A 19,635-nucleotide genomic window follows, 5' to 3' on the forward strand; every position below is an offset into this window, starting at 1 on the left:
CTATTCTGGAAGTTCAATCCTAGGGCCGTTTGTTATTTTACCTCAAACGTGGGCTCACTAGTTTTGTTTGTAAAATAATTAACCCATTGGAGAGCTGGGATTTAATTTCCCATCATGCATATGCGAAGAGAGAAGAGGTCTATCTGTGATCTGATGAGCAAGCTTACCCGTGTTTATGCAGTTTACAGGCAGGATGTTACTAGTAGGGCAGCACATGTTCAAGACAACCCATCAGGGTGAAAGCCTCCTAGTCACTGAAACTGACCACAAGTGCTAGTTTGGGGCATCCTAGAAAACACTTTTGTTGAAGTCACTTCTGGGTGATACAAGAAACAGGAGATGTTGAATTAATTTTCAGTCTACTACTGCACAGGACAGAGTTAAGGTTTTTGGTAAAAAATTCCTTCACACCTTATCAAATCAGATCCTTTGAAGTAATGTTATAATGGGGAATTCCATCTCTTCCATCTCTTTTTCCCATTGATTTGACAAATATTTGCTGAGTATTAACTATGTGCCAGGGGTTTCCCAAGTGTCTTAGTGGTAAAGAATCTGCTTGCAAGGCAGGAGACACGAGTTTGATCCCAGGGTCGGGAAGATCCCCTGGAGGAGGAAATGGCAACTCACTCCAGTATTCTTACCTGGAAAGTTCCATGGACAGAGGAGCCTGGTGGGCTACCGAGTCCATGGGGTCTGTCACAGAGTCAGACACAGCAAGTGAGCACGCACGCACGACTGTGCCACACATGGTGCTAGGCTCTGGGGGTATAACAGTGAATAAGAAATTTAAAAACTGGCATTTCAGTGATGTCCCCGGTGGTCTAGTGGTTAGGACTCTGTACTCCCAATGTAGGGGGCCCAGGGTTCAAGGGGGCCACTCTTGCCTCCTCTTGCTGGGGCATGGGGGACGCTGGGGGTAGACCCCACACTCTGAAACTAAGTTCGCATGCCTCAACTAAAGATCCCGTGTGTCACAGATAAGACCCGGCTGTAGCCAAATAAATATCTAAAAAAAAAACACAAAACTTGCGATCAACTCCCTTTCAGATAATTTCTTCGTCCAGAGCAAACGTTCCTGGTCTCCTGGCTTTTGTCTTAGTAGGACTCTGCCGTCAGGTGGCGCCCGTACCCCGCCATGAGTGGGTTCTGCTCTGTTCTGACTCAGCCCAAGCCACTGGGATTTCTTTGAAGTCCCGCTTGCCGCCGCTGCTGCTGCTAAGTCACTTCAGTCGTGTCCGACTCTGTGCGACCCCATAGACAGCAGCCCACCAGGCTCCCCCGTCCCTGGGATTCTCCAGGCAAGAACGCTGGAGTGGGTTACCATTTTCTTCTCCAATGCATGAAAGTGAAGAGTGAAAGTGAAGTCGCTCAGTCGTGTTCGACTCGTAGCGACCCCATGGACTGCAGCCTACCAGGCTCCTGCGTCCATGGGATTTTCCAGGCAAGAGTACTGGAGTGGGGTGCCATTGCCTTCTCCGCCCGCTCGCCGCAGGATACGGTTTTTACCTATGAATAGGATTCCTCGAGCAGAGCACGGCAGGAGGGAGCAGGCGGTCACTAAGGGATGAGTGGCCATCCTAAGATAGCCACTCATCCCTTCTTTATTCCACTAAACGCCTCTGTGAGCCAGATGATGTGCCTCTCCCAGAGCTCATACTCGGATGGGGGAGGACAGACAAAATGCCAATAGGGAGGCCTCCCCACCTAGTCTGGCGCAGGACACTGGAGTTAGAATTTTGCCCTCTCCCAGTGGGGCTGTGTGACCTTGGGCAGCTTGCTTAGCCTGTGTGTGTTTCCTCTGCTCTAAAAATGGTACTGATAGCACCCACTTCATAGGGTTGTTGGTGAGCATTAAATGAGTGAATGTAAAGTACATAGAAGGGCCATGATGTGTTCCTTAAACTCAGTGTTAAAAATTCTAATTTGGGGACTTCCCTGGTGGTCCACTGGTTAAGAATCTGTGCTTCTACTGCAGGGGGCACATGTTTGATACCTGGTCAGGGAACTAAGATCCCCAATGCTGCACAGTGCAGTCAAAAAATAAAGTTATATAAATATATAGCAATAGCAGTAACAGAAAACACCTGTTCTGAACCCTGAACTTGACGATGAGAACATTGGTAGCTTTGAAACTCAAAACACATCACTTAACATTAACCATTTTCTTAACTTCTGTGCTTTAGTTTTCTCATTCATAAAAAAAAATGTTAAAGTGTTTATGAGAGGAGTGTTGGTACATAATAAACAGGATGAGGCCCTGATGATGCTGGGAAAGATTGAGGGCAGGAGGAGAAGAGGATGACAGAGGATGAGATGGCTGGATGGCACCACCGACTCAATGGACATGAGTTTGGGTGGGCTCCAGGAGTTGGTGATGGACAGGGAGGCCTGGCGTGCTGCGGTTCATGGGGTTGCAAAGAGTCGGACACGACTGAGTGACTGAACTATATGCAAATACTAGCTCATGGTAAGAAGCACATAAACTTTCACCCTTACTGTATGAAGAAACAAAAACAATCACTATTGTAGAAGATGGTTAAACATAGACTAGAAAGAAAAACTCACCTTTAATAAAGAAAATGTCCAATTTCTTATGTATCTAATAACACATTTCCAAATACATTAAACAAGAATTGACAAAACTGCAAGACTTTGAGAATCTATGTTTTGAGTAGCATTATTTTAATTTTTGAAAGTATTTTATTTTTGGCTGTGCTGGGTCTTTGTTGCTGTTAGGGCTTTTCCCTACTGCTGCACACAGGCTTCTCACCGAAGTGGCTTCCCCAGGGCGCTGGGGCCTCAGTAGTTGTGGCTCCCGGGCTCTAGAGCACAGGCTCAGTAGTTGGGGTGCACGGGCTCAGTTGTTCCATGGCATGTGGGATCATCCAGGTTCAGGGATCGAACCGGTACCTCCTGCATTTGCAGGCCGATTCTTAACCACTGAACCACCAGGGAAGTCCCAGATATTTTATTATGAACTTGCTCAGTGAGTAAAAATGTCGTTAGTAAGAGAGTCTAAAACACTCTTAAGAAGTTTGACCATTCAAATACTGACGAGGCCACCCAACACCAAAGAAATGTACAGCATCTTGAATCACACGAGGAATTATAAAAATTGGTCACATACTAACTTTATCATTCTGAGTTATAAAACCTCCCCTAGAACTGCCCAGCAGTCCAGTGGTTAAGACTCTGTGCTTCCACTGCAGGGGGCCTGGAGAGTTTTTTGGCTGCAGCATGTGGGATCTGAGGTCCCCAACCAGACCAGGGATGGAACGCATGCCCCCTGAATTGAAGTGCAGAGTCTTCCAGCTGAATCCCTGGGGATGTTCTGGGCCAGGAGTTCAATCCCTGATTGGGGAACTAAGATCCTGCAACAGGTGTGGCACATACAAAAACAAAGATAAATAACAGCTTCTATTTAACAAACAACAAAACTCCCCTGAAATGCTTCTTAACCAAATTAGGGCTTTGCTTTACGGAATAAATCTAGACATGCAGTCTACTGCAGCCATGAATATCCCCAAATATGCCATTCAAATACAAGAGTGAGAAATTGTGTATTTCTATTTGAGGGTCGTGTTACTGGGACCATGATTTTCATTTCAATGATCCTCAAGTTGTATGAGCTAACTCCGGGAATATCATCCCATTTCCAGACTGCTACGAAGGAAAGAGAGAGCAGGGGACCTGGTTGAGAGAGGGTGAAGAACATTCTCTCCTTTCCAACAGCCCTCCAGGAATCCAAACCACCTCCCTCCGTACTGGCAATAAGCTCCATTCACCACCAGATATGAGAAAATCTGAGAAAGGCATTTCTTTCTGTTTTTTTTTTTTGCTGCATGGCATGTGGGATCTTAGTTCCCTGACCAGGAGTCAAACCCTTGCAGCGGAAGCGCAGTTGTAACCATGGGACCACCGGGAAAGTCCTGACAAATGCAGTTAAAAACATTCCACAGGGACCTCCCTGGCGGTCCCATGGTTAAAACTCATGCTTCCACTGAAGGGCGAGTGGGTTCGACTCCTGGTCAGGGAAGTAAAACCCAACACACAGTGTTAAAAGAAATCCAACTGTGTTAACTTTGGAAAAAAATCTATGTCTCTTTAGTAAAGAAGATGAGAAGAATGTGGTCAGGCAATGACAGAACTGGTCCCATCACGAGACCAAAATGAAAGTCAAGACAAGTATTTCCTATCAGTACCAAAAAGATCACATACTCTGACCATAATGCGGTCAAATCAGTGGAGAGAAATGGCATCACGGAGCACAGTAAACCTGAGTCTAAATTCAACGTAGTTCAAACAGGGATTCACACGGGTGCAGTGATGCACAAGTGAAATGTTATGAAGCTCCTACAGCTCAAAACTCACGTGGCAGAGCTGAAAGGGTCCGTGGAGAGGCAGTCAGCATTCTTGTGGGATTTTATTAGAAATGGTGGCAAATACAGAATTTTGGTTCCAATGGAAGGAGGAGACATGGATAATGCTAGCGATCGGAACATCTACCCTGTTTCTCTTCTACTATTAGGGGCTTCCCTTCCCCGGTGGCTCATTGGTAAAGAATCTGCCTGCAATGCAGGAGACGCAGGTTCGATTCCTGGGTTGGGAAGATCCCCTCGAGAAGGAAATGGCAACCTATTCCAGTATTCTTGCCTGCATAATTCCATGGACAGAGGAGCCTGGAGGGCTACAGTCCATGGGGGTCACAAAGAGTCAGACCTGACTGAGCTTAAGACTCATTTGTGCCCTGCAAATGAAGAGAGGGAAATAAAGGCTTTCTCAAATCTATTACTGATGAGAGGGTCTCTCTCCAGGGTTTGGTCTCATGTGTAAAGTGAAGGATGAGTATGTAAGGTTTTCCCTACATTCCTTAATCCCATATGATGCCTCTGCAGTGTGAGTTTTATTTTTTATTTTTTTGGCCCTGCAACATGGCATGTGGGATCTTAGCTGCCCCACCAGGGATCAACCCTCTGCAGTGGAAGGGTGGCATCTTACCCACTGGACTGCCAGGGAAGTCCTGCAGTGTGTTTTTACAGGAACTGTACCTTTGAGACAACAGAGGGCTTTCCCATATTCCCTTAAAAAAAATACAAGTGTGAAATCTTACATTTCCATAAGATCTGAGAGTTCAGAGATGTTTCCATCTTTGTTCATTCACTGAGCTCCCTTCCACCACGTCATCCTTCTGCACTCAGTACTTTGAGAAAATGAATGAAGGCTTCTCCCCATTCCTTTCATCCGCAGACCCTCTTCAGGTGGCTTTTAAGACTTGAAGAATTAGTGTAGCTTTTCCCACATTCTTTACATTTATAGGGTTTCTCTCCAGTGTGAATCCTAGTATGTTCCTTAAGCTTTGAGGACTTACTGAAGGTTTTCCCACATTCCTGACATCTATAGGGTTTCTCTCCAGTGTGAATCCTAATATGTTCCTTAAGCTTTGAGGACTTGTTGAAACTTTTCCCACATTCCGGACATTCAAAGGTCTTCAGGTTGTGATTTCTCAAATGTTTATTAAGGTGTAAGATGTATCTGAAGGTTTTCCCACAATTCTCACATGTGTAGGGCTTCTCTCCCGTGTGAATTTCCATGTGTTTCTTAAGGAACGACTGATACACGAAGGCCTTCCCACATTCCCTGCACTTATAGCTCTTCCCTCCCATCGAAGTTCTCCTGTGCGAATCGGAACTTGGAACAGGGACAAATGTCTTCCCACTTTGATTATTCTCATTATTTGTCTCTGCCTCGTAGGGTTGCGTCTGCCCGGCAGGGAGAGAGTTATTTAGGAAGGTGTTTTCACACTGATGAGAATGACGAGGTTTCTCTTTCATGGGCGTCCCTCCTGTCCTAAGGGAGATGTCTCCCTCTAAGGCCTCCCCACGTGGACTGTATTCACAGATGCTCATGCCCATGTACATTTCAGCCTGCAAATGAAGCAGGTCGTTCTGATGATCCATCCGCGCCTTTGATTTCAGCTCTGTCTGAGTTCTTGCACGTGGAATCCACGGCATTTCCTGCCACTTGACTCGGTCATCTTCGTTGTTCGTAGAGATTTTTTGATTACTGTGTAAGAGGAGAATTTGTTTCAAAATATCTGAGTTACGTCTTGGGTTATGTTTCCTCATGGAATCTCCCTGTGATGGCACAATCTTCTGGCCAGGGTTAGAGATGTCTCTCGTCTCAGGATATTCCCAGAATCCAACGGGAGAGGCATCTTTCTCGTGGGCGGCTGCGACTTGCTTCAATGTTCGCCCTCTTTGCTTGCCCGGCTCCTCTATTCTATGGGACATCCAGTCTTCTCTGAAATCGGAGAGTCGGGAACCGCTGCTTGCCAGACATGCTCTGTTCACTCCCTGAAATGTCCTTTTAGCAAGGCTGTTCTGCCGAGGGGTCGAGTCTTTGGTTTGATGTCGAGTCGCCCAATCTGAAATGAAGTGGTGCAAAAGTCAGGTCTTTGTGGAAAGGAAAAGTGGGCTGGAGAAAGCAGGTGAATGCCCGTGGATCTCTTTTCAAATGCTCCCTCTGTAAGGAAAATGGGAGAAGGGAGAAAGCAAGAGGAGGCAGGCAGAGAGGCAGAGAGAGATATTGGAATTTGGGACGTATGAGGAGTTTGACTATGGTTAAGATCAGAGGTTCAATACACACAGCAAGATGGTAAGAAACAGTTCTGGGAACTTCCCTGGTGGTTCAGTGGCCAAGACTTGGCGCTCCCAATGCAGGGGGCCCGGGTTCAATCCCTGGTGAGGAAACTAGGTCCCACATGCCGCAGCTAAAGATCTCACCTGCTGCAACTAAGACCCGGTGCAGCCAGATATGTAAATATGATCCTGTGAGATTGAAGGTACAATCGTGAATGCCAAGCATGAGAGAACTGTGAGGACCTATGCCAAGATCACAAGTGTGAGGCTTTGTACCAAGGCCACAGACGCAGAGCCCAGCACCAAGGTCGCCTTCGGAACTGAGTCCCATAGCAACCGTTGTCACTCCACTCCCATCCTTCCTGGCCAGCTCCCTGACCCCATATTAAGTAAAAATGCCCACTTGGGTACTCACTCTATAGTACCCTAACCAATCACATAATGCCACCCTTCCAGAAGGAATTTTCTTTGTCTTGAGGCTATAAAAATTGGCTACTAACTCACAAAAAGCATCAACACTCTCTTGTCTGCCAGGAGGTCACCTGCTGTGCTGGTAGCACCCTCATTATCTCTGTTCTTATAAACTCACTCCTTTCTGAAATACTCCATGTCTGGAAATTCTTTTCCAATCCAACCTACGACTGCCAGGACAAACTGGACAAAGAGTCTGTTATGGGTTGAATTTGTGATGCCCCCCACCACTATGGTGGCATTAGTGGTAAAGAACCCCTTTGCCAATGCAGGAGACTTAAGAGACGAGGGTCCAATCCCTGAGTTGGGGAAGATGCCAGGGAAAAGGAAATGGCAACCCACTCCAGTATTCTTGCCTGGGAAATCCCATGGACAGAGGAGCCTGGCAGGCTACAGTCCATGGGGTTGCAAAAAATTGGACACGACTTAGGGACGTCAAGGCTGTATACTGTCACCCTGCTTATTTAACTTATATGCAGAGTACATCATGAGAAATGCTGGGCTGGAAGAAGCACAAGCTGGAATCAAGACTGCTGGGAGAAATATCAATAACCTCAGATATGCAGATGACACCACCCTTATGGCAGACAGCAAAGAGGAACTCAAAAGCCTCTTGATGAAAGTGAAAGAGGAGAGTGGAAAAGTTGGCTTAAAGCTCAACATTCAGAAAACGAAGATCATGGCATCTGGCCCCATCACTTCATGGCAAATAGATGGGGAAACAGTGTCAGGCTTTATTTTTTTGGGTTCCAAAATCACTGAAGATGGTGATTGCAGCCATGAAATTAAAAGACGCTTACTCCTTGGAAGGAAAGTTATGACCAACCTAGATAGCATATTGAAAAGCAGAGACATTACTTTGCCAACAAAGGTCCGTCTAGTCAAGGCTCTGGTTTTTCCAGTGGTCATGTATGGATGTGAGAGTTGGACTGTGAAGAAAGCTTAGAACCAAAGAACTGATGCTTTTGAATTGTGATGCTGGAGAAGACTCTTGAGAGTCCCTTGGACTGCAAAGAGATCCAACCAGTCCATTCTGAAAGAGATCAGCCCTGGGTGTTGTTTGGAAGGACTGATGCTAAAGCTGAAACTCCAGTACTTTGGCTACCTCATGTGAAGACTTGCCTCATTGGAAAAGACCCTGATGCTGGGAGGGATTGGGGGCAAGAGGAAAAGGGGACAACAGAGGATGAGATGGCTGGATGGCATCACCGACTTGATGGTTGTGAGTTTGAGTGAACTCCGGGAGATGGAGATGGACAGGGAGGCCTGACGTGGTGCGATTCATGGGGTCGCAGAGAGTGGGACACGACTGATCGACTGAACTGAACTAGGGACTAAGCAACAACCACCGCAAGTCCATGCTGAAACCCCAGTCCCACAACAGGATGCTATTTGCAGGTGGGAACCTCCTGAGGTAATTAGGTTTAGATGAGTTCATGAGGGTGGGATGGGACTCAAAGATGGTGTTACTTTTCTCAAAAGAAGAGGAGGAGACACCAGGGGTCTCTCCCTCTTTGCCATGTGAGAAGGCAGCCGTCTGCAAGCCAGAAGAGGGCCCTCCCAGGAACTGAATCTGCTGGCATCTTGATCCTGGACTTCTCAGCCTCCAGAATGTGAGAAATAAACAACTGTTGTCTGGGCTACCCGGTGCATGGTATTTTGTTTTTATCAGCCTGGACTAATTAGATGAAATGAATTAAAAAAACAACAACAAAAAACAGAGATGAAATTTATACAGCATAAAATTAACCAAAGTGTACAGCTCTGGCATTTGGTACCGTGTAGGGAGAAGGCGATGGCACCCCACTCCAGTACTCTTGCCTGGAAAATCCCATGGATGGAGGAGCCTGGTAGGCTGCAGTCCATGGGGTCGCTAAGAGTCGAACACGACTGAGCGACTTCCCTTTCACTTTTCACTTTCATGCATTGGAGAAGGAAATGGCAACCCACTCCACTGTTCTTGCCTGGAGAATCCCAGGGACGGGGGAGCCTGGTAGGCTGCTGTCTATGGGGTTGCACAGAGTCGGACACGACTGAAGTGACTTAGCAGCAGCAGCAGCAGCAGCAGGCTACAGTCCACGGGGTCGCAAAGAGTCAGACATGACTGAGTGACTTCGCTTTCACTTTACAACCATCACCTCCATCTAGTTTGAAAACTTTCCCCCTGCCCACCCCACACCCAAGGAAGCCTCATACTTATTAAGAAATCACTCCTCAGACTTCCCCGGTGGTCCAGTGGTTAAGAATCTGCCTTGCAATGCAGGAGACACAGTTTTGATCCCTGGTGTCCCCTTAGATCCCCAGGAACTAACATCCTACGTACTGGGGAGCAACTGAGCCCAGGCGCCATGACTACCGAAGCCCACATGACAAATAAGTCCATGCTCTACAACCAAAGAACAAAAGATCTGGCGTGATGAAATGAAGTTCTCGAGTGCCGCAACTAAGACCCCTCGCAGCCAAATAAATAAATTAAAAAAAGGAAAGCAAAGGATAGACTTCCAGGGTCACGGGGGAAACCATGTCTGCCACCTGGGGGCAGTGGGTGAGTCTCTGGAGAACAGGAGGGGCCTGGCGCAAGTGGGCCCTGTCCGTCAGCAAGTGCAGGAAGAAGGGGCCTCCTTACCCACACAGGCCAGGTGACCGCAGGTCTCCAGGGTCACATCTCTGTAGAGCTGCCTCTGTGCGGAGTCCAGCAGGGCCCACTCCTCCCAGGTGAAGTTCACAGCCACATCTTCGAAGGTCACCGAGTCCTGAACAACACACGCATTTTGGCTCAGTGGGGTATGGACTGTCATCGAGTTGAATCATGTCCCCTCCCCGTTGTTGTTATTCAGTCACCCAGTCGTGTCTGACCCTTTGCCACACCATGGACTGCAGCACGCCAGCCTTCCTTGTCCTTCATCATCTCCTGGAGTTTGCCCAGGTTCATGTCCATTGCATCGGTGATGCCATCCAGCCATCTCATCCTTTGACTGGCCCCACCCCTTCTCCTTCTGCCCTCAATCTTTCCCAGCATCAGGGACTTTTCCAAGGAGTCATCTGTTCATATCAGGACTCCTTAGGGAGTCCCCACCCTCAGTTCAGTTCACTTGCTCAGTAGTGTCTGACTCTGTGACCCCATGAATTGCAGTATGTCAGGCCTCCCTGTCCACCACCAACTCCCGGAGTTCACTCAAATTCACGTCCATTGAGTTGGTGATGCCATCCAGACATCTCATCCTCTGTCGTTCCCTTCTCCTCCTGCCCCCAATCCCTCTCAGCATCAGTCTTTTCCAATGAGTCAACTCTTCGCATGAGGTGGCCAAAGTACTGGAGTTCCAGCTTTAGCATCATTCCTTCCAAAGAACACCCAGGACTGATCTCCTTCAGAACGGACTGGTTAGATCTCCTTGCAGTCCAAGGGACTCTCAAGAGTCTTCTCCAACACCACAGTTCAAAAGCATCAATTCTTTGGCACTCAGCTTTCTTCACAGTCCAACTCTCACATCCATACATGACCACTGGAAAAACCATAGCCTTGACTAGACGGACCTTTGTTGGCAAAGTAATGTTTCTGCTTTTTAATGTGCTGTCTAGGTTGGTCATAACTTTCCTTCCAAGGAGTAAGCATCTTTTAATTTCATGGCTGCAATCACCATCTGCAGTGATTTTGGAGCCCAGAAAAATAAAGCCTGACACTGTTTCCCCATCTATTTCCCATGAAGTGATGGGGCCAGATGCCATGATCTTTGTTTTCTGAATGTTGAGCTTTAAGCCAACTTTTTCACTCTCCTCATTCACTTTCATCAAGAGGCTTTTGAGTTCCTCTTCACTTTCTGCCATAAGAGTGGTGTCATCTGCATATCTGAGGTTATTGAGCCAGACATCCTGGAATATGAAGTCAAGTGGGCCTTAGAAAGTATCACTATGAACAAAGTTAGTGCAGGTGATGGAATTCCAGTTGAGCTATTTCAAATCCTGAAAGATGATGCTGTGAAAGTGCTGCACTCAATATGCCAGCAAATTTGGAAAGCTCAGCAGTGGCCACAGGACTGGAAAAGGTCAGTTTTCATTCGAATCCCAAAGAAAGGCAATGCCAAAGAATGCTCAAACTACTGCACAATTGCACTCATCTCACATGCTAGTAAAGTAATGCTCAAAATTCTCCAAAATTGCTTCCTGACCTGTATGCAGGTCAGGAAGCAACAGTTAGAACTGGACATGGAACAACAGACTGGTTCCAAATAGGAAAAGGAGGACGTCAAGGCTATATACTGTCACCCTGCTTATTTAACTTATATGCAGAGTACATCGTGAGAAACGTTGGGCTGGAAGAAGCACAAGCTGGAATCAAGATTGCTGGGAGAAATATCAATAACCTCAGGTATGCAGATGACACTACCCTTATGGCAGAAAGTGAAGAGGAACTAAAAAGCCTCTTGATGAAAGTGAATGAGGAGAGTGGAAAAGTTGGCTTAAAGCTCAACATTCAGAAAACAAAGATCATGGCATCTGGTCCCATCACTTCATGGGAAATAGATGGGGAAACAGTGGAAACAGTGTCAGACTTTATTTTTTTGGGCTCCAAAATCACTGCAGATGGTGACTGCAGCCATGAAATTAAAAGACGCTTACTCCTTGGAAGGAAAGTTATGACCAACCTAGATAGCATATTGAAAATCAGAGACATTACTTTACCAACAAAGGTCCGTCTAGTCAAGGCTATGGTTTTTCCAGTGGTCATGTATGGATGTGAGAGTTGGACTGTGAAGAAAGCTGAGCGCCAAAGAATTGATGCTTTTGAACTGTGGTGTTGGAGAAGACTCTTGAGAGTCCCTTGGACTGCAAGGAGATCCAACCAGTCCATTCTGAAGGAGATCAGCCCTGGGATTTCTTTGGAAGGAATGATGCTAAAGCTGAAACTCCAGTACTTTGGCCACCTCATGCGAAGAGTTGCCTCATTGGAAAAGACTCTGATGCTGGGAGGGATCGGGGGCAGGAGGAGAAGGGGACAACAGAGGATGAGATGGCTGGATGGTATCACCGACTTGATGGACATGAGTTTGAGTGAACTCTGGGAGTTAGTGATGGACAGGGAGGCCTGGCGTGCTGCGATTCATGGGGTCGCAAAGAGTCAGACACGACTGAGCGACTGAACTGAACCAATTTACCAAAATTTGATATGCAGGCATCCCTTGATCTGGCATTTGCATTCATGAGATTATACTCCAAAAATACCCTGGCGAAAACCCCAAATGGTATATGGACATAATTATTTAAATGGAAGGTTATTTATTAAAGCAAAAGAATGGAATATTACTTAGCCATAAAAAAGAATGAAAATTGCCATTTGCAACAACATGGATGGACCTGGAGAGTATTATGCTAAGTGAAATTAGTCATTCAGAGAAAAACATATACCATTTATCACTTATATATGAAATCTAAAAACAAAAATCAGGGCTTCCCTGGCAGCTGAACTATGGATGGAGGTTTGTAACACTGTATAGGAGGCTGGGATCAAAGCATCCCCAAGAAAAAGAAACGCAAAAAGGCAAAATGGTTGTCTGAGGAGGCCTTACAAATAGCTGAGCAAAGAAGAGAAGCAAAAGGCAAAGGAGAAAAGGAAAGATATATCAATCTGAATGCAGAGTTCCAGAGAATAGCAAGGAGAGATAAGAAAGCCTTCCTCAGTGATCAATGCAAAGAAATAGAGGAAAACAATAGAATGGGAAAGACTAGAGATCTCTTCAAGAAAATTAGAGATACCAAGGGAACATTTCATGCAAAGATGGGCACAATAAAGGACAGAAATGGTATGGACCTAACAGATATTAAGGAGAAGTGGCAAGAATACACAGAAGTACTATACAAAAAAGATCTTAATGACCCAGATAATCATGATGGTGTGATCACTCACCTAGAGCCGGACATCCTGGAATGTGAAGTCAACTGGGCCTTAGGAAGCATCTCTATAAACAAAGCTGGTGGAGGTGATGGAATTCCAGTTGAGCTATTTCAAATTCTAAAAGATGATGCTGTGAAAGTGCTGCACTCAATATGTCAGCAAATTTGGAAAACTCAGCAGTGGCCACAGGACTGGAAAAGGTCAGTTTTCATTCGAATCCCAAAGCAAGGCAATGCTAAAGAATGCTCAAACGACCGCACAATTGCACTCATCTCACATGCTAGTAAAGCAATGCTCAAAATTCTCCAAGCAAGGCTTCAACAGTACAGCGAACTGAGAACTTCCAGATGTTCAAGCTGGATTTAGAAAAGGCAGAGAAACCAGAGACCAAATTTCCAACATTCATTGGATCATTGAAAAAGCAAGAGAATCAGAGAAAAACATCTACTTCTGAATCACTGACTACGTCAAAGCCTTTGACTGTGTTGATTACAACAAACTGTGGAAGATTCTTCAAGAGATGGGACTGCCAGACCACCTGACCTGCCTCCCGAGAAATCTGTATGCAGGTCAAGAAGCAACAGTTAGAACCAGACATGGAACAAGAACAATGGACTGGTTCCAAATTAGGAAAGGAGTACGTCAAGGCTGAATATCGTCACCCTGCTTATTTAACTTATATGCAGAGTACATCATGAGAAATGCTGGACTGGATGAAGCACAAGCTGGAATCAAGACTGCCGGGAGAAATATCAATAACCTCAGATATGCAGATGACACCACCCTTATGGCAGAAAGCAGAGAACTAAAGAGCCTCTTGATCAAAGTGAAAGAGCAGAGTGAAAAAGTTGGCTTAAAGCTCAACATTCAGAAAACGAAGATCATGGCATCTAGTCCCATCACTTCATGGCAAATAGATGGAGAAACAGTGGAAACAGTGACAGAATTTTATTTTGGGAGCTTCCAAATCACTGCAGATGGTGACTGCAGCCATGAAATTAAAAGACACTTGCTCCTCGGAAGAAAAGTTATGACCAACCTAGACAGCATATTAAAAAGCAGAGACGTTACTTTGCCAACAAAGGTTTGTCTAGTCAAGGCTATGGTTATTCCAGTAGTCATGTATGGATGTGAGAGTTGGGCCATAACGAAAGCTGATCGCCGAAGAATTGATGCGTTTGAACTGCGGTGTTGGAGAAGACTCTTGAGAGTCCCTTGGACAGCAAGGAGATCTGACCAGTCCATCCTAAAGGAAATCAGTCCTGAATATTCAGTGGAAGGACTGTTGTTGAAGCTGAAACTCCAATACTTTGGCCACTTGATGGGAAGAACTGAGTCATTTGAAAAGACCCTGATGCAGGGAAAAACTGAAGGAGGGAGGAGAAGGGGAAGACCGAGGATGAGGCTGGATGGCATCACCGACTCAGTGGACATGAATTTGAGTAAACTGCGGGACCTGGTGATGGACAGGGAGGCCTTGCGTGCTGCTGTCCATGGGGTCACACAGAGTCGGACAGGACTGAGCGACTGAACTGAACAGAAGGATGGCCACAGGACCCACGCAAAAGACAATGTGCCGATTAGACCCAGCTCAAACCTCGAAGCCCTGTCTCTAGGAGCAGTGAACCCAGTGCGCATATTCTCAGTCTGACAGTCCCTAGAATTTTGCGGCTCACCCTCAGCACAACAGACAACCCTCCCCCCGCCCCCGACACATTGTGGATTCAAATGACACCGAGCAGGCAAACGCAGTCGGCGCCGGGAACCGACAGAGGCGTCCTGCAAGGTCGCAGCCCAGGGATGGGAGACCCCTTCTCTCTGGGGCAACGTGAAGGGCGCACTTAGGGCTCCTCGTGGCTTCCCTTTTCTCCCGAGCCGGAAAGAATCCGGCCTTTTGCAGGCAGCTGCTCCCAACTCTTCGGAAGGCGACCCGGCCCCGCCCTGGGCGTGGATCCTTGTCCCAACCCGGGAAAATTACCATTTCCCCCGGCAATCGGCTCCTAGACGGGTCTAGACTGCTGGTGGCAAGCACTCATTCCAGTCCCAGAGGTTTGCAGGGTGGCAGGCGGATGGAACTGTGAAAAAAGAAAAGGATACTGACATTAATAAATAAATAAAAATAACAAGACCCCCACCCCCACCCCTACAGGAAGGATCAAAACCAAGTTCTTATCCTGCCCGGGGATTTTGTACCTGCTTCCTGATCCCCACGGCTCACCGTGGACGGTGTGGCGGGGAAGGTGGTAGAGGCAAGCCGGGAGAGAATCCCCAGACCTGCACCTTCGCCAGCTCCAGGGGAATCGTCCCAGGAACTGACCCCACCCTCAGCAGATTTGCATTTCCGGCAGAACCTTCCCGCCAGACCCTGGAGGCAGCCGGACCTGCTGCGGTCCCTCCGGTCTCCCTGCCTCGGGCTCTCCCTGTCCCCGCCCCCTCCCCACCTACCCCGTCCCCCGGCCCGCTAGGAAGTTCCGCAATTTGAAAGCCAGCGGCGCCGCCCTGTGCCCCGCCCGGAGAGGACGAACACTTCCTTAGGAAAGGGAGGCATTTAAAAATCTGTGCTTGATGGAGGGACTTCCCTGGCAATCCAGTGGCTAGGACTCCCCGCTTCCACTGCAGGCATCGCGAGTTTGATCCCTGGTCTGGGAGCTGAGATATCACACCACCAAGTGGCCAAAATAAATAAAAATTTTAAAAAGGATCAAACAGATCTATGCTGTAAAAGGGCCAAACCAAATAGAGGGCCCTCAGTCTCCCTCTTGAGCCCCGTTTCCTCCCCACCTCCATCTTTTTAGGACCTACTTGCCTGTTGGATGATGGTTTGCTATGACTGGAAATCCACTTGCTTATGACAAAGGGGAATTTATTGTTGTTGTTGTTTGGTTTGGTTTTGGCCACACCTCAAGGCTTGCAGGATGTTAGTTCCCTGACCAGGATTGACTCCATGTCCCCTACATTGGAAGCTTGAAGTCCTAACTACTAAACGACCAGGGAAACCCCAAGATGAAGTTGTCTTTACAAGTGATGGAAGAAATGTTGACATCATGAGGTATTATTGTTAGAGCCAAACGCCTTGGGAAGCAAAACTCACTCAGAACGACAGCGTGGATAGTGGAGTGCAGTTTATTACACCGGCGGGTCCCAGACAGAGTTTCCTCCTTAGCCAAGGACCCCGACCGATCTTTGTGACAACAGCCTTTTATACCCGAAGTGTACATGCCCAAGCCCACATCCCCACATTTCTCAAGTCTGCTCTGGAAAATGTTAGGAAGAGATACAAACAGGCTACAGTCATGATTCATCTTCTAAAGGTCATCTAGTCATGCAGTGTAGCCCTCATCAATGGGCATTATTAGAACTACAGAAAGTGATCGATTATATAGTGGATTATTGCATTCTTTTTGGCTCTGGGGAGTCTAGGTACGAGGTCAGCCTGGTCTGGTGTTTATCCACTGGGGAGGCTTTGGTTACCAGATATGTAGTCCAAAGTTCGCGGAGAGTGCAAGATGGAGTTTCCTTCCCTTTAAAACAGAGTCAGTTTAGTCAGGGCAACCCGCTCCTTTCCTCCTTCATTCCCCTCTCATGATGCTCTCAGTGTGAGCATCATTCATAGGGATGTACTGTACCCTGGGTCTTCTGGCATATATTTGGGTGAATGAATTCAATCTCAGCAAAACAAAGTTGACAATACACTGGAGAATGCAAGGTCCACATGACAAAATCAACCGAGCCACTATAACGATGGCCAATGGTTTTCCACCAATCGCCCTTTATCCACGACAAAACAGAAGTCCAAAAAGGAATATTATCATTAGATATAGCTCTTACCTGGTTTTTCATGTCTGCTAGAGCGCCTGATACATTGCCAGATAAATCAGGAATATATACACAACACTCAACTTTAATTGTAGCACAGGTCCCTCCCTGAGCAGCCGTTAAGTATTTCGAAAGCCATCTGATTTTGAATTACTGCCTTTCTCATTTTTATTTGTTCTTCATTTAAAGTTTGGGTCACCTTTGTGTTGTCCAGGAGGCCCTGTTTCATGAAGTTAGTTAGAGCTTCTACTTCAGTCATAGTATCTGTTGTTCCTATAGATGGTATGAACAAGGCAGCTATGTAATCATACCATTGAAACACGGACCTTGCCCGCCGTGCATGTAAATAAGGCAAATTTACTGGAGCTTGTTGTAAGGATGGCTTAATACTTCCCTGAGCAAAGGCAAATCCTAAAGTGCAGCGGCTGACCCAACAGACTGGAAGCCAAGGACACAAATTCAATCCACGCTGCCATTGGGTACCGTTAGGTACCACTGATCGGATCCCAGGGTTGTTCTTCCAGTCTGAACCTGGCCAGCGATAGGTGACCTTTAATATTTGTGCACATTGCTCAGAGGAAAAGTATCCCACATATTTTAATTCTTTTGGATCTACAGGATGGTCACCAAATCCAATATTCTGTTCCCTTTGCTCCCAACAGATAGGGGCAGGGACAATAGGCTGGCTTTGATCTGGAGTCCTTCAAAAATATTCGTCTCATATCTGGTCAAATTGTTCAAAGTACCTGATGGACTGGCCCTTTTTACTGGCCCTAGAGTTCTCATCCTTTTTTATTTTTAAGTAAAAAGTATAGGCTTTTGTTACTTCTATAAAGCTTGCATTTACTTCAAATCTCACCCCATGGCCTTGATCAGTCTGATTAGAGTCCACTTTACACCAAGAAAGAAGCGACAGGTTGTGAATAACCAAAGAAAGAAATGTTTCTCGTTGTTGTCTCAAAAAGGAACAAAGGGGGCTAAAATCTCCCTTATGGAGAGGAGACACCCACCAAGGAAGTCCGTCCATCACTGACAAAGGCATGGCTCCACAAACCCAACAGTTAGACATGTTATCAAAGTCTGCATAAGAATGTGCCCACGAGATGAAAATGTTCTCTTGTGCTGAAACTGTGGCGAGTCTCAGGATGATGCCGGCAAGCCCATGTAGCAGAAGTTGATTGCAGAGCTCATTTCTGCTTCCTCTTTTTTAAGATGATCTGGGTTTCACAGGGATCAGCAGGGTCCCTTTGTGTAGTCCACTCGGCATCCTCAGGGTCTGCTTGGTATGTCTTCTTCACCCTTCTGTGATGCCTCCAGGGAGGGACACCTGCAACTTTAACTGCTGTAGGCGTAGTTAGAACAGCAGTGTATGGGCCTCTCCACTGTGGGGCCAAGGAGTCAAATTTCCAGTCCTTGACCCACACCTGATCCCCTCATGAAACTCATGAATCTGTTTCTCAAGGGGGAATGGCACCCTTTCTTGGACAAACTTAGTTCCCTGGTTTATTACCTTACCTAATTGTTCCATTTGCTGTGAAATCCCATCTCCTCTTACCTGTGGCAAATTTGCCAACACCTGTCTTACTATGGGAGGGGGTCTCCCATAGACAATTTCATAAGGAGAATAACCGTGGGAATGCAGGGTCACTCTTAATTTGAGCAAGGCCACTGGAAGTAAGTCCATCCATAAACAGTCAGTCTCTATGATACATTTTGAAAGTGTTTCTTTAAGGGTTTGGTTAGTTCTCGGCACCATTCCGGAACTCTGGGGCCAATATGGTGTATGTAATTTCCTTTTGACATTTAGAGCTTTACATACCTGTTGAATTAAATCGTCTATGAAAGCAGGGCCGTTGTCTGATCCTATACTGGTCGGGAACCCAAATCTGGGGATTATTTCTCGAATCAGACAGCGAGCCACTTCATTTGCTTTTTCAGTTCGGGTGGGGAAGGCCTCTACCTATCCTGAGAAGGTACATACCATGACCAGTAAATAACGATAGTGTCTGTAGGGTTTCATCTCAGTAAAGTCCACTTCTGAATGTTCAAAGGGAAGGGTGCTCTTTAACTGTATTCCTGGAGTTTTCTGTTTATGTCCGGGAGCAGCACTGACCTGTGAGCAAGCAGAACAGTTCTGGGATTCCATTTTACACAGGGAAGAAAGCTGTGGTATTAAGAAATATTTCCAAATTAACTTTTCCATTTTGTCACATCCCAAGTGGGTAGTCTGCTTTACCCTAGACACTGATGAAGGGGCCAATGCCTTGGGAACTAGCAGCCTGCCATATGGCAGCTCCCACCAACCCTTTTCATTCTTGGTGGCCCTTTCTGTTTCAGACAGCTGGTCTTGGGCCGGGGTACACTGTGGGAGAGTTGTTAAGCACAAAAGTCTTAACAATCCCACCCCCAGCACCTCCAAACTCCTCAATCGCTCGTTTTGCGGCTCTATCTGCCAGCTGGTTTCCCCAGCTGCGGGCTGTCCTCTTTTTGGTGACCCCGGCAATGTATCACTGCTATTTTTTCAGGTTCCCATACAGCATCTAGTAGGGTCAAGATTTCTTCCTTGTTTTTAATGTCTTGTATAGGGCCCCATGCACATGCAGAGTAGCGGTAGCATACCTGGAGTCAGAGTAAATGTTTGCCTTACCTTTTGACAACTGGAGGGCCTGCATTAGAGCCCATAATTCGGCCCGTTGAGCAGACGAGTGGGATGGCTGAGAGCCAGCCTCGACGCCGGTCTTCTCTGTGACTACCGCGTGCCCCGACAGCCGCTGTCCTTGTTTCACCAGTCCGGTGCCATCGGCGTACGGGGCCCAGTCT

General features: G+C 46.8%; 1 protein-coding gene across 1 annotated transcript; it reads right to left on the bottom strand.

The window, feature by feature from the left end:
* Positions 1-4,659: 4,659 nt before the first annotated feature.
* ZNF114 (zinc finger protein 114) lies at positions 4,660-15,286 on the bottom strand. The gene is made up of 4 exons (XM_027515963.1): positions 15,193-15,286; positions 14,978-15,074; positions 9,736-9,862; positions 4,660-6,424 (listed from the first exon to the last, which is right to left on the bottom strand). Exons 2-4 carry the CDS (start codon positions 14,978-14,980, stop codon positions 5,238-5,240), a joined length of 1,317 nt encoding a protein of 438 aa, XP_027371764.1. The 5' UTR covers positions 14,981-15,074; positions 15,193-15,286; the 3' UTR covers positions 4,660-5,237.
* Positions 15,287-19,635: the final 4,349 nt, after the last annotated feature.

Source organism: Bos indicus x Bos taurus, chromosome 18 (genome assembly GCF_003369695.1).
Source record: "Bos indicus x Bos taurus breed Angus x Brahman F1 hybrid chromosome 18, Bos_hybrid_MaternalHap_v2.0, whole genome shotgun sequence".
In the NCBI taxonomy this organism is placed as follows: domain Eukaryota; kingdom Metazoa; phylum Chordata; class Mammalia; order Artiodactyla; family Bovidae; genus Bos; species Bos indicus x Bos taurus.